Here is a 14839-nt window from a genome sequence, read left to right on the forward strand (position 1 = left end):
CAAGTTTCCTAGCGATGCTGCGGATTTCGCCAAGCGTCATAATGCGAGAATTCCGGTCACACGATTGTTTTTAGACCGACATAGGAGCGCCTTGTTGCGCGCGTGACCGTCGCCTGTACATGCAGGTACTAAACGGCCCAACTTCGTTCGCTGCGCTTATTTAACGTATAAATGTTGTGTGAACGACCAAAATACAAACAACGCAGCCGTCACCAAACAACTCCCTGGATTTCGCCTCTTCATTTCACTAAGCGCATAGCTGAAGGTACAAGAAATCTAAGCCAAACACAATCGATCTGTCCGTCTTCGCGCAAGCTTGACTGCGCAAGAAGCGACGCTGAGCACCGCCGCTCTGCTGGGGCTCCTATATCGAAATACGTCGAAACGGAGATATCGCTTTTCTCGGCAACCACTGTACAGAATTTGATGAGGTTTGTTGTAGTTGAAAGAAAATAGTTAGAATCTAGTGACCGTAGGAAGCAAATGTTTTATTTAGGCAGATGGTGCTTAATAATGTTTCAAGAAACGAAACTACGAAGTTTACAGTTCTGTAACTCGGCAATGAAACACGATATCACTATTCTGTAAACTGCACCTAATAAAACATCTAAAGCGAACCAAATCGATATACTATACACCCACTCCAAAATATATAATCTAAATATGAGATGGACCTTTGCAAAACCGTTGTAGATATTATAACAAATTCACGTAAGCTATATATCAAATTTGTGCGCTTTAGATGCGCTAACGGATGCAGTTTACAGAAGTACGATATCTGTTTTTGGTGCGGAGTAACATACTTTTAAGCTTTGTGCTTCTATATAGTTATCTTAAAACTGCCCAATTTTCGGCAATTTTCGCAAAAAAAAAATCAAGGCCCTAAATAAAAATTCTGCTTGCTACAGTCGCTTGAATTTACCGTTCTCTCTGAGATGCAACAAATTTCATTCAATTCAGTGAAGGGTGTGTCTCAGAAAAGCATTTCTGCGTTTTATGTGTATTTGAATAGGCGACATGACAGTTGACCTCGAGCTAAATCTCGCTCTGTAAGTTCGTGGCAGGTGTGTGACCCTGGACTTACTTCTACATAATTCATTATTAAAACGTGAGCGCCAAATACTCGCATCGGAGCACGAGGAAGGTCGTGCCAAAAATTTACTTGTGGCTGTATGAACAAAGAGGCGCGGGTCCAGTAACGCGTCTACTCTCGCAGACGCTAGCATCTAAAGGCCACAACACACACAAGATGTTTTTATACAGCAGTAATACTGTCGAAGAACATTTGGTTCAGTTACCTTTAATCATTCGACCAGCTAATTGTAATCTTGGCAAAATCCACAAGAAAAAAAGAAGAAGCAAAAACGCACACTCAATGTGGTCTCTAGCTCCTTAAGAGGTTCACATTCCTTGAAGGTGCCATCGCTCGCGTGCACCTAAGCATTTAGCAACATTCACTCCGTTTAAGTGTACGAGTGCACATCTACAAGGAATAATCCTCTTATAGAACTTCAACGACCACGAAATCACAGGAGGCTAGCAGGCTGAGCATTCAACGCCGCATTATTTGCCCCTGCTTTTCTAGTCCGCCTTAAAATACGAGGACGCGTTGCTTACTATCAGAAAAAAAGTGGGAAGAATAAGAAGAAAAGAAAGTAAAACGAGAACTACAAAGAAAAAGATTACCAAAAAGAAATCAAAAAGAACAATTCACGCGTCCCGAGGTTATAATTGAGAGTGCGACGATGCGCCACTGCGTCGTCGGTGTTGAGTATAACCGCAGACTCTATACGCTCCGTCAGAGCCAGCATATCTCGCCTGCGCAATGTCCGATTTTGTGGCGACACTAAAAGTTCGGACACCGCTGCGTGCAACATACTCACGTGTGACACGGAATGATTCGCTACAACAACCATCGGTCGTAACGCGGAGGAAAGTACGGTCAGACCTATGGCATCAGCCAACGCGGTGTGCAGGCTGGAGACAGGTGGCAGGGGAATGCATTACTGCGAATTATCGAAGCATTCCGACAGGCGCTTCTCGCGGCCGCACAGAGTGGCGAATAATTATCGGCGGTAGCCAGCGACCGGCTGTGGACTCCCCTGCAGACGTGGGTGTGCACGGAGAGGCCGACACGAGACCGCCGTGCACTCGGTCGTGGATTCCCGCCTTTCGCGCGTCCGGCGGTCGAACACGCGATGAGTCAATTGTTCGGAGCCAGTGAACAAGCACGCTCACACGCCCTGTTCCACTCCTCGCGGGATACCTCGCGCCGCCTGTGTTCACAAAAACGAGGTTACGGTCGCCCCCCTTTCTGTTTTGTTTCTCCTTACCTCTTCTTGCCGAATTTTCCGTCTTTCTCGCGCTTTTTCCTCGTCAAGTGCACGCTCGCAAACAAGACCAAAAAGTCGCAGAACTGGGTTGGGCAGCGACACACTAAGCCGCGAAGATAACAGTCACAAGTCCTCCTGTGTGCCCGAAGAAGGATCGAAGACCTTGTGAAACGGACAGATCGGAGTAAGCGTTACGAGGAACCGTGGGAAATGATTATTTAAACCAAGAAAATGAGCAGAAATATATAGGTGTATGCACTTTGAAATTTCCGTGGCTTTTCCGTTTTTTGTTTTGTTTTAAATCATAATACGAAATTTGTTATGGGATCTTTACTTAAACGAAATACGCGTATAACACGCTGTCATTTGGATGTAACTGCTGCAACGAGTACCCCGTTTCACTCGAAGTCTCTCTACCGAACCAAGAACACCTACGCTAAAACTCCGCTCCTATTAAATTAAACTGTCGATAAACGAAACCCTTCGTGACGGCAGCCGATTCGTACATTGGCAGACCGCGAAGGGAGCAGAGAACGGAAGACATTGCTTTACAATGACGAGATCTTAGTGAGGCTCGTAAAAATAACAGACCCTCGAGTATACATTCAAGCTACGTGCTTCATTATACGCCTTCTTTTATTGTCGTGTCTAACTAAGTAAAATAGAAACCTGCTTAGCTCCGATGTGTTCAAGGGTTGCTGAGTGCGACAGCGCACAGCGCCAACCCCGGACGCTGTGACTTATCAATCTCAACTAGATAGTGCAGGAAGACTGAGCGGATTTCTCGCAACAATCTCGACGCTGCAGTCACGAAACTCTTGAAAGATGCGCGATGTATGCACTATATTATTGCGCCAAAAACTGAAAGTCTTAAGTTGAGACTAAAGGTATTTGATCTGTGTTACGATGCGAGAAGAAAGCAAATCTTACCGCGACAGAAGGCTTGGTAAGTGAGAGAAGAGGCCAAAACAAAAGACTGCAGGCGATGCCGCCTTGGAATTTGACGGCGTCTGCACCTAGTGAGTTAACTTTCTTTTTTGGTAAATTTTGACTACATTATATTCTAAAAGAGCCAAAGACGTAAATTAGGAGATATCATGAACTCTCGCTGTACTAGAACAGTGTAAATGCAAAAAAAAAAAAAATTCTTTGATATCTGCGACGTCACACTGGCTAGCCTATATACACCGGCACCTGGGGTTTCGTCGCGAAATGTGAAAAATGGAACTTTGACCTCCCTTTTATAATGATCAACCCACTACCTCGAAATAGACTAAAATAGAGTTCTCCAGGAATACTTTATTAATATAAACTGATTAAGTGTCTCTTTAAAGGGCAACGCGTGCCCGCGACTCGTATAATTCTAGTTATAGCAGCAATACTGGCTTAACGTCCTTATTACAAAAAAGATGTCGAACACAGTTTTAAAAATTCACGGACATTCCCGAAACAGTTGCCGTCACAGCCAGCTGTGAAAGGGGGAGAGCGAGATAACATTCCCTCATATTGCGGGTCAATCCATGGTACCCCGCAAGCGGCTCTGTATTCGTCACAGACAACGCCCAAGTAACACGGACCAATCATTAATGCCGCGCACGTGTATTAGCTTCCGAGGTATTGTGGACCTCAAGTAGGATGTGGTAGACAAGCAGCTAACGGATAATCGCTTTAGTGGGGCAATACACGACAGTGGAGGGTTCCAGTTTAATTTTGGTCCACTGCGGTTTTTTAACACGCACCGAAATTTATTCGGCGCACAATCACTCTTGTATTGACGCCCGTCGGAACGCGGCGTCTGCAAACGGGAGGACCTATACAGCGACGTAAGATTTTACAGTGGCTAATGCAGCCACCCTGACTCTCTAAGCTATTGGACCTAATGATCAATTACGGTTTCCCGATCGATTAACGCCCGCCGTGATTGGGATGCCTGTCTGCCAGTTAAATAAGGAGCCCAACAATGCGCAACGATCGCCGACGGGCTAAAAGAATCGACGGAGAGCCACGACCTCGACCCTGGTGTCGCGCGGTAATGTGAAGACGGCCACCATCCGGATGCGCGAGACGACAGCGCGGCCTCCTTCGCATATAGACTCGCATCTGGAGCATCGTCGTCCCGCCGAGCTTCCAAGGGCAAGCCAGAGGAAACGAGCCCGTGCCGCCTCCGGACGGGCGACATCAATTATTTCCAGCGCAGAAGAGCGGCTCCCCCAGATTTGCATTCGGGGCAAGCCCGCGCTCTCGCTATAAAGCCGCGCCGACTCCTCGGCGAATCGTCTCCTACGCGCGAATGCAGCGAAGGTTAATAAAGCGTGCGAGCGAGCGTTATTTCACATGCGAAAGCAGAGCGCCGCTGAGTACACGCCTCCCTCCGCGCGCCCTCAGCACGTCGCGTACACGCGGGCGTACAACAACGCCCACCGCGTTCTTCTGACAGGACTGGGACGCGCGCGCAGTGAAGGGAGCGTGGGGAGCCAAGCTGACGTACGCTGCCTGAATGCGCTTAATTTCGGCGGGTGATTGCCTTCCTCATTCAAGGGACGCGAGCAACTTTCATGCGGTATGCCAAACGGCGGCGGTGGTGGTGGCTCGCTCTTCACCGTAGCTACACCATTATAATTTGTTCTTGAGAACGGAGAGAGGCGCGGATACTGCTGGCTTTGTTTGTAGGTGCCATAGAAGGAAAGAACGCAATACGGACCGTGTGCGAAAAATTATGTTTTGAAGTACGCCAGATAAGGTTCTGTTTATTGCCCACAATGTGGTCAAGACGCGTACGTCCGCGCTTACCGTAATGAAGGCTTTATTGGCAGATAGTTTCAAAATGCTAGAGCTGTTCTCTCTTTTTTGAGAGCCCCGACAGTTGCCCAGCTATCTTCTTGGAATTTTATTTAGTGGTAAGCGGAGTGAATCATCGCATTAGGCGAGAGAAATAAAAAGATCCGGTACGCAATAAAAAGAAACGAAAACAAGATAGGCGAAGTGGCCTGCACTGAGACATCTTTTGCAGAGAGAAAGCTAAAGAGTTTTCAACTCCTTCTTGCTTTCATAACTTTCCTAATCGCCATACTCTTCATTGCCAACCAATGTAGACAGCGTAAGCTTTCTGACGCGATGTGCACACAGAACACTGCACGAACCTGAAGTGTCAGCTCACGAAGGAAAGTGGGAGTTCGCGCAGCGACCTAAACAAGAGCATGCGGGCCGAGCTCGCAAAGTTAAAGTACGCTTCGACAAAATTGCGAACGTAGCTAAAGTACGGCAAGTGACCGTCCGCAACCTCGACGCACGTGAAGAAACGAGCAGACGAAAGTTAGAAGGGAATGCTTTCCGAGGATCGCCATCATACGCCACTCACTCTTCAGCGTTGGCGCGCTTGGCTGATCGGATTCCGATGCTCTTCCTCGTGGAGCAGCCCCCTGGCTTGCCCTGCACTCTCCACTTCATCATCTTGGCGGTCGACGCACAACCATGCTCGCGACAGAAGCAGACGACAACACTGTCGATGAGAACCACGGCAGGACGGAACCTATCCGGCAGCACTGCCTCTCCCGTGCAGCTGCACCAACGAAAGCCAGGTCGCACGCACCGCAGGGCATCCAGAGAGCGTGCAGCACACACAGACCGCTTTCTCCGGCAACCTACCGCAACGACGCATCCACCGGCGGCCACTGCCGCACAAGAATGCCGAGCGGCCGGCGGGCGCCAAAAAAACGCACGCGGGATTCCGGCGTTCCTCCTCCGCGCGCTGTTGAGAAGCGCTTCCTCTCACCTTTTCGCCAAAACAGGGAGAGCGGATCGTCACGTGACCCCTCTCACCGCGCCTTCATTGGGCGGTGAGAGAACTGGTTGCAGAAGGTGCGGGCCCGCTCTCTCGCTAGAATGAAAATAAACACACACGCGCTTCACACTCACAGTGGTACGGCAGCGGCGCAGTTGTGGCGGGTGGTTAGAGAGCAGCGTGCGTGCCGGTTGCCGAGTGAAGTGCCTGCCTTTTGACGGAACACTGTGAGCGGTTCTTTGTGCGGGTCCGTCCCTCCTACCCTCTCTCGTTCACGACTTGTTTGATCACTGGGCTTGAGGCAGCCCGTCTCATCCCCCTCCACTCCGTCGCAACTTCCCCGTCCTTTCATGCCATTTCGTTCTCCCCGTTTGAATCTCCTTGTCGGTTTATGATTACGTCTTTCGAATATATACGGCCTGCATCGAGCCTTCCTCCAAGATTTCATTTTCTCCCCCTCCACCTCGTTATTGAACTTGAAACCAGTTTGCTGCCTCCAAAGACGTGTCTACGTGGACATGTATCCCATTTCTCCTGGAGAAAGCACAAGGCTGATTGCTCTAAAGCAGTGTTGTACGGAACGGCGTTCCTAGAACTAGCTCCTTTTGGGAGGAACGGAGGTCCGCCACCGTTCCGTTAAGGGTCGGTGGAACTGTAACTGTAAATATTAGGTTTACGAAGGAACGGCAGAGGGAACGGCGTTCCTTCTGTAAACGTTCCAAGCATTGAACAGGGTTTTCGCCGGGATCGAAAAGAGGTAAGGGATGTCAGCATCTGAGTTTGAATATGTTGCTTTTATAATGAATTCTTCGGGATTGCAGGTTTGGACATCTCAAAGGAAAGCGCGAGCTGGTTGTCGCCGGTTGCTTAATCCTAAGGTTTAAGCAATCATGGATCCCAGACAGTTCTATGCGAGACCAGGCGACCATCAATATAAAGATAGAGCTGGCTGCGGTGACCAAACCAGCCAGCGCAGATGTTGCCACCTCGTCCGCGCCCGAAGATTTCTTCTGGTTCAGGCAACAAACCCTTCCAGCCAAGGCACAGGATGAGCTGTCGCGGTACCTGCTGCTATCAGTTGACTACCCGCTGTCGCAGATGAAGAACTTCGAGGGACTGAACCAACTTTTCCTCAAGTACAACACGGCAGTACCCTTAAGCGCTTCGGTGGAACTGCTCTTCAACATTGCCAACGAAGTGCCGACGAAAAAACGGGTTCCTCTGTCGGACACCAACATTGAGATGCAACTCTTGCTGAGCTCAAAACAAGCGAATATGTATTCTGGACATTTCTTTCCCCACTCATACTGCAACATTGAACCAGCATTTATTAAAAGCCTATGTATTGTTCCTTTCGATGCGGTATCTTGTGCAAGAAATTTAATTATATTGGTGCATGTGAGTAACTTTCTATTTGCACATCTGAAGCGCAGTATCCTGACTGCGCATTTGAAGACCAATGTGGGAAGTGCCATATGTGTTGCACTTTTAATAGACGAGCACCAAAGTTGCAGTTAGACATGCCTGGAGTATGTCCAGTGCTCTCTGAACAAATCGTCTAAGAGCGTTTGTTTAGATTCTTTTTATCTCCAGATAATCGGCTGCCCGCGATGTTCAACTTCGTATAATATACGTAGTTCGATGTGAGTTTTAGATTGCTTACTTAATTTCGCCTCAGGATTATCTGACACTACATTTTAATTTTTAAAAATAAAATGTAACGTTAATGTAACGATACGTTCCAATGTTCGAAGTGTAACTGGAACGCGTTCCCTTCGCATTAAATGAACTTGTAACGGGAACTCGTTTCAAGACTGGGAAGGAACGAGGAACGAGCTTTCGTTCCTGTCTTCGAGGAACGTGTACAACACTGCTCTAAAAGCCTGACACTTACGGTTAACGCAATGCCAGCTAGATATTACAAAACTAAATAGACGAGATCATGGACGTGGCTAAATAATACAGAAAGAATTCTAATCTCAAAAATATTTGGTCGCCGAGAAAGTGTTCAATGTGCTCAAAAGGTACGCAGATAAAACCAGCAAATAGGTTATTGGTGCGTATTCGATCAACGCCCGAAGTGGAGATTATGTATACTGTAGTACTCCGATAGCGTCAGTACACTACCACAGCACTGACTACAGCGGTCATTGCACATGCTTTGTCATACAAAACCATAAAAGAAGCTTATAACGGCTCAGTCTCGGTGATAAATGGAAAAGTTTGGATAACATGATGCAGGTAACGTTCGCAAAACGAGCGTGGTAATGTGGTAAAGCTTTAAAACTAAGAAGCTCGGTTGGCATCTGATGCTGCAAACGATTCACTTTTCCTACATTGTTAATGCAAAGCAATGTGAGTTTTTTTTGTTTTTGTTGTTGTTTTAGATAGGGAAAACAAATTGCCGTTCAGTGTGAGTTTTCATATGACGACGCGCTAAATTTAGTTGTATGTGGCGATGATTATTTTTGATGGGAACCTTATCGACCTTGATTGTATCCGACGAGTGAGACGATTGACTGCTGAAATTAATGACACGTGTGCTCTGACTGTGGCTAAACTTTAATGAAGAGAAAAACAAAAACTATCACGTACTTTTTATTAATAGGGGAACACGCAATAGAATCACACTTGCGATCCCATATGCCTCTGTAAAACTCGTGTAGTTAGGCGAGCTTTGAGATGGAAACTCACGTGCCCAAGGAGACAAATAAAGTTGTCCTCTGCAAAAAAAGTATGAATGTCTGTTTCTAATTCAATCAAGGTATTTACGAAGTCATCATAGACGACAAAGGTTGCAACTACGACATACAGCGTCCGAATGGAATTCACAGCACGGGATAAAATCTCGAAGAGCGTTGATGACCATAGTCTTCTGACCATGCCCATCAGAGTATATATAGCTTCGGATAAAATTTCTGCTTGAAGCACAAGCAATGCCTATGTTTTTCATTGCAGTCGCTTCAACGTTGCCAAAGGCGAGCGCGTTTTGCGTGGACGTACATATACTTACATGCGCATAGCACGTGTACAGTACAGATACTGCGCATCGGACATTCTGTGTGCATATAGTTGATAGTATTGCTGCATATCGTTACCTGGTCATCTTCCTCTGGATTTCACTGTCGTTTCCCTTTTTTGTTTCCCCGGCGAAGTGCACCAGATCCACAACACGATCTTTCGGCCTACCTCTTCTCCTTTCCATTCATTAACCCTCCTTTCAAGCACAAAGAGAGATCATAGCTTGATTAACACGGAACACCACAATATAAGGCAAACAACCAATACGCTCTGATATGTAGCGCTGCAGACGTGAAATGCACTCTGTCTCCTTCGCTCTGTTGTATGTATACATGGAGATAATCCGCTGACTGCAAGGAAAAGGATTGACGCATGAGAAGTGCGTGCGTACGCGGCGGGAGCAATCCAGTCTCACACTCAAGGCGTGCAAGCAGAGCATGGCTGACACATCGCTTCGGTATAAACGAGCTGTGTGCATCACAGGCGCCGTCGTATAATTCATGTGGATATGTTTAATATCACGAAGTGTTGCGCACACGCTAACGTTTACGCCAGCTTTTGAAGAATTCCATACACTGCATTTACGTATGTCATATTTCGACAGTATACTCGCAGACCTACACGTTGCCAGCTTGCCACAGGTTGCCACTCCCAAATTAGTATAAATCAGTCAAACAACTGACCAAGAAATTCTGCGTTCATTTCGTCCGGAAAGAGCATTTGCCTAAACAGTGCTAAAACAATCACTCTAGTAAGGCTTGAAGTGCACACAGCTGTAGTGAGAATAACCTAAGTTTGCTTAAGCTGAATATAAATGTCCATTTATGTGCAATTTTTTTCACTCGTAGCAAGTTGAGAAACGTCTGTCAAAAAACCTATAAAATAAACATTACAGCTTATTTCCGTACCAACGGGCGAGAGCATCTGGTCCTCCGCTAGCTCTAACACTAGTCCAGTGCACTTCGATTTATTGACACGGAGAGTCCTGGTAAATAAGCAATGCTGTTTTTTAACTCCAACCCGGTTTTACACTGTACGCTTTCAGTTCTCCGACGTGAATGAGACGAACAGATGACGTAAGAAATTGGCAAACTTCACCACGATGTCAAACAAAAAGGCCACGTAATTATTTTCCACTGGTTGCCTGGCGATTGCGGCAACAGTGGAAATAATCACGTAGACAAAGCTGCTCGACGCCATCAAGCCTTCCCATTCCTTTTTCCAGGACAGACGCTGCCAGGTAGCTTGGTCACCTGGCACGCGCAAGCTCCCTTTAGCAGAGTGGAACACCATAAATGTAAGGCGCACCAGGTCACACGAACTAAACCCTTCGCTGCAGCTCCGACCTCCACCCGGGTTTCATCGATGTGAGGCATCGCTTCGGTGCCAGCGATGGTGGGGGTGGCGCTCACGAAGGCTTACACTACACTGATTGGCATGACCGACAGTGTTGCGCGCGGCGTCTGCTGCAGCGAAGAGAACATCGAGCATTCATTGTGCCACTGTCGTCGATCCAGACAAACACCCTCAATCACATTGAGACGACTGGACAATCGGCCGCAGTGCGTGCAGGCGCTACTCGAATACCGTCCTCATCGCTCGTCGGCCCACAAGTCACACATGGCGAGTCGCCCTCCCTGAGGGCGACTGGCCATGTGTGAACGTCTTTGACTCAGCGGTACCCTCCGCGCGCGTGCGCGAATTCACCGCGTGTTTCTTCTCTCTCTTTCTCTCTCTCATATTTCAATCCCCCCCCCCCCCCCCCCGCGCAGGGCAACCAGACACTTTTATGGTATCCTTGCCTTCTCCCTTTCTTTCCGTCTCCTCCTTAAAAGTAGCCGAGGGAGGCAAGTGTTCAAGATCCAAATCAGCGCCCCTCGATGGCACCAGTGCAAGGTGGCAGCGCGAGTGAAGAGTCGTTTTCCGATCAAGAGACGCTTTATTCCTCCGCGTCTGTCCGGGACCGAGCCCGAACCTCCGCTCTAGAAGAAACTACATTAAGATGGTCGTCCCACTCCGGCGGTACGAGCCCCCCGTTTTCAGTACTTTTGGAGCAACCGTGGCGGCTCTTCTACTTAGGATATAAAGTTGTCGTATATACCATAAAAAAGCTTAATTCTTGTAGATTCCAACTATGTATAATATAAAGAAATTGATTAATGTGAGTTAGAAATATATGTTCAAGAACAAGCATGAGATAAATGGTTGGGTGAACTGTGTCTCAGTTGTGACCATATTTAGAAGAAACTACCGCATTTACTGCATTGCGGCTTGCTCTGTAGCTTTAGGACATATTTATCTATTTCCTAAACGCAGCAAACTAATGTTTAATTTTTACTTTTTGGATAACTTGCTTTTGAAGATTGCCAAATACCGCAACTTATGTTGTAAACATCCGGGCAACTACACGCTCAACGAAGCTAAATTTCGGATAAATTAGAGTTCATGAGGAATTTCCATTTAGGACGTAAAATATCATTCATGAACCTGTATTAGTGTTCCTAATAATGCGACCGAAATTAACCACTATTTAGAATTCTGGTCCTACATTTGCCCATTCTTGCGGGAAGGTAATAAAGCTACGAAGCTGCGGTTTAAAACTAATAAAGGTACATGAATGAAATTTTGCGTCCCAAATGGAAATTACTTGAGCTCTAATTTATGCAAAATTTAGCTTCCTTGAGTGTGTAGTTGCCCGGCTGTTTACAACAGAAGTTGGGATATTTGGCAAATGTTCAAAAGCAAATTATCCAAAAAGTAAATTTCAACATTATTTTGCTGCGTCTAGGAAATAGATAAATATATCCTGAAGCTACAGAGCAAGCCGCAATGCAGTGAATGCGGTAGTTTCTTCTAAATATGGTCACAACTGAGACACAGTTCGCAAAACCATGTATCTCATGCTTGTTCTTGAGCATTTATTTCTAAATCACATCAAACAATTTCTTTATATTATATATAGTTGGAATTTACAAGAATTAAGCTTTTTTATGGTACATACGACAACTTTATATCATAAGTAGAAGAGCCGCCACGGTTGCTCCAAAAGTACTGAAAACGGGGGGCTCGTGCCGCCGGAGTGGGACCGCCATCTTAAGAAATTCGCGTGACCTTAACTATGTCGTCAAAATATCAGTGCGCACGCTCGCTCAAACTTGTGCTTAAAGCCCAACCTCCATGGAGCGAAAATGCGGCGAACTTTCGGCGGCGGCCGCTCGGCGACGGCCGCCCGCCGCCCGACGTCAGAAAAATGACTGTTCGCCGCCGATCCACTCTCTCCAGATATTCGCCGCCCAGCGAACCGCCGTCACCGGAAGTCGTCGCGCGCGGCGGATAGCGTGAACCAATCGGACCGCAGCGCAGAGGTTGACTTCCGTCGGTCGCCCGTCGACGGGAGTTTCGGTTGTTGACGCTTGGCTACTGCTCGCCTATTTCCTACCTTCGTTTCAAACGCTTGTTTTCCAGCGCTGTTTCACCTCCTTGCTGGTTGTTCTGCCTCAATGTTCTAGTTAATAATATGCGGTCACTGCTTATTTTGTGTAGTCTATGTAGTTAGAGGCTTCGCTTCCCGATGATGCTCTGCCCATGCATACCCGCAACATGATGCCTTGCGTACCGCCGTGTTTTGGAAAGACGTTTGATTGAAGTTTGCAGGGCGTATAGTTCACTGGCACATCTGAGAAAGACGCGAGCTGAAGCATCGTGTAGGTGCGGCATGTGGGCGGCTCGCTACTTTAAGCGACAAAAGAGCCTTCTCGCAAGTCACGTACGTAAAACATGGCTATACTGTAACATGGCGGCGGGCCCCACTGCCCGCTTCGAATTGAATTTGGCGTCGCTTTTGTAGAATTCGCTTCGTTCGTAGCAAATGACTGCGTAAACGGCTTTCGCTTAGTCTCAGGCCGCTTCGACGACAGTACATTACGGATAACCTTGCGGAGTTTTCGAGGTCGTTTCTCGTTTCCAACGAAACGAAGCCTAACGAGGGAAACCTTCGATATGTCAGCGTCACATCGGTGAAATCGAGAGATACGCGTGACGATGGCATATGGCCTTTGAGATCGAAAGATGTCGCAGGTAAGTGAGTGAAATAACTTTATTTCGGTCCAGAGAAGACGCAGGGGAGACCCTGCACCACCCGGCTAGTCCCACGTAGGGACCGCCAAGCCGAGCTTGACGGCCCGATCGCGGGCACTCTGGACGGCCAGGGTTTGGTCATTGAGTTCGGGGCTGCCCAAAAGCGCAGCCCACCTATCCTCGCTGAAGGCGGAGCCGATGGCTTCACACTCCCACAACACATGGTTAAATGTTGCCGTTAGTCCACAGGCAGGGCAGTCCGCACTGGGATACCTTTCACTGTATATAGCGTGAAGAACCGCAAGGTTAGGATACGCACGAGCTTGTAAAAGTCGAAGGGTCATCGCCTGCGCCCTGCATAAGGCAGGGTGCGGGAGGGGGAATACCCGTCTTGACAGATAGTAATGCTTGGTGATCTCATTATACGTCATCAATGGTTCCCCGCGGGGTAGGGGGACTGCGGAGGCGGCGCGGTCAGGGAGTCCTCGCGCGGCCTCGTGCGCGCTCTCGTTAGGGTTAGAGGGAGAACCCTCAGTCGACCCTAAGTGAGCGGGAAACCAAATGAGAGAATGCGGAGAGATACTTTTCAAGCTTTGGAGAATGCGAAGGGCCTGAGGGGAGACCATCCCGATTTAGTAGGCCTTAATGGCCGCCTTGGAATCGCTATATATTGCCTCTCTGCGACCATCAAGCACAGCCAGCGCGATTGCAACCTATTCGGCTACCAAGGGCTTCGAAGTGCGTACTGTAGCGCAGCAAGTGATCCTGGAATTAGAGTCGACGATAGAGACAGCGAATGCCTCGTTGTTGGACATATGCCGCGGCATCCACGTAGCTTGCCTCAATGTGGTTGTTACGGACATGTTCGAGTAGATCGAACTATATATACCCCTGGCCCGACGTCTGCCGACGTTGTGTGCGGGATGCATATTGCGGGAAATGGGCGCGATGTGCAGTTGAGATCTGATGTCGCTGGGAATCCGCACGGCGTCGGGGCACTGGTCGACAGAGTAGAGGCCCATCTCTTCGAGTATCTTGCGGCCCGCCGGGGTACCGGACAGCCTGAGCAGCTGTGAACGCTCTTGCGCCTCTATTATTTCTTCGATCGTGTTGTGCACTCCGAGCTTTAACAGGTTTTCGGTGTGAGTGCTGACAGGTAAGCCGTGGGCGAGCTTGAAGACCTTTCTGATGAGGGAATTTAACTTGTTCCTCTCTGCAACATGCCAATTATGCATGGCTGCCGAGTATGAAAGGTCAACTAAAACTGTAATAAACATGCGCTGCTTAGCGTACGCTGTACTATAGCGTATAGCGTACGCTATTAGTTGCGTACGCTATACTAAAACTGTCTAATAACTTTCCGTGTTTCCTCGACAGCAGGGCAGGCTCGAAGGCGGAAGCTGACGGGAGAAAAACTCAGCTGCGCGCGAGCGGAGAGAGCTGTAAACAAACGCAGGGTGACAGACGAGGGATAAGTATTGTCGAAATACCGACGTGCCACGTATTCACACACACACACACACAAAAAAAAAAAAATAGTCTAAATAGATTCCAGCTAACAGCGAACACTTACTGTACGCACTTTTTCAGGTCAGGTGCCTTACTTTACGTGTAAAAACATTGATTT

General features: G+C 47.9%; 1 protein-coding gene across 1 annotated transcript in view; it reads right to left on the minus strand.

Moving 5' to 3' along the window:
- Positions 1-6058, minus strand: part of LOC119440794 (uncharacterized) — a 76383-nt gene extending 70325 nt beyond the window's left edge. Inside the window, exon 1 of the mRNA XM_049662587.1 lies at positions 5692-6058. Coding sequence (XP_049518544.1) covers positions 5692-5783 — 92 coding nt within the window. The 5' untranslated portion in view covers positions 5784-6058. The remainder of the gene's footprint in view (positions 1-5691) is intronic.
- Between the last annotated feature and the right edge of the window lie 8781 nt (positions 6059-14839).

The sequence above is a fragment of the Dermacentor silvarum genome, chromosome 2 (assembly GCF_013339745.2).
Source record: "Dermacentor silvarum isolate Dsil-2018 chromosome 2, BIME_Dsil_1.4, whole genome shotgun sequence".
NCBI classification, from domain to species: domain Eukaryota; kingdom Metazoa; phylum Arthropoda; class Arachnida; order Ixodida; family Ixodidae; genus Dermacentor; species Dermacentor silvarum.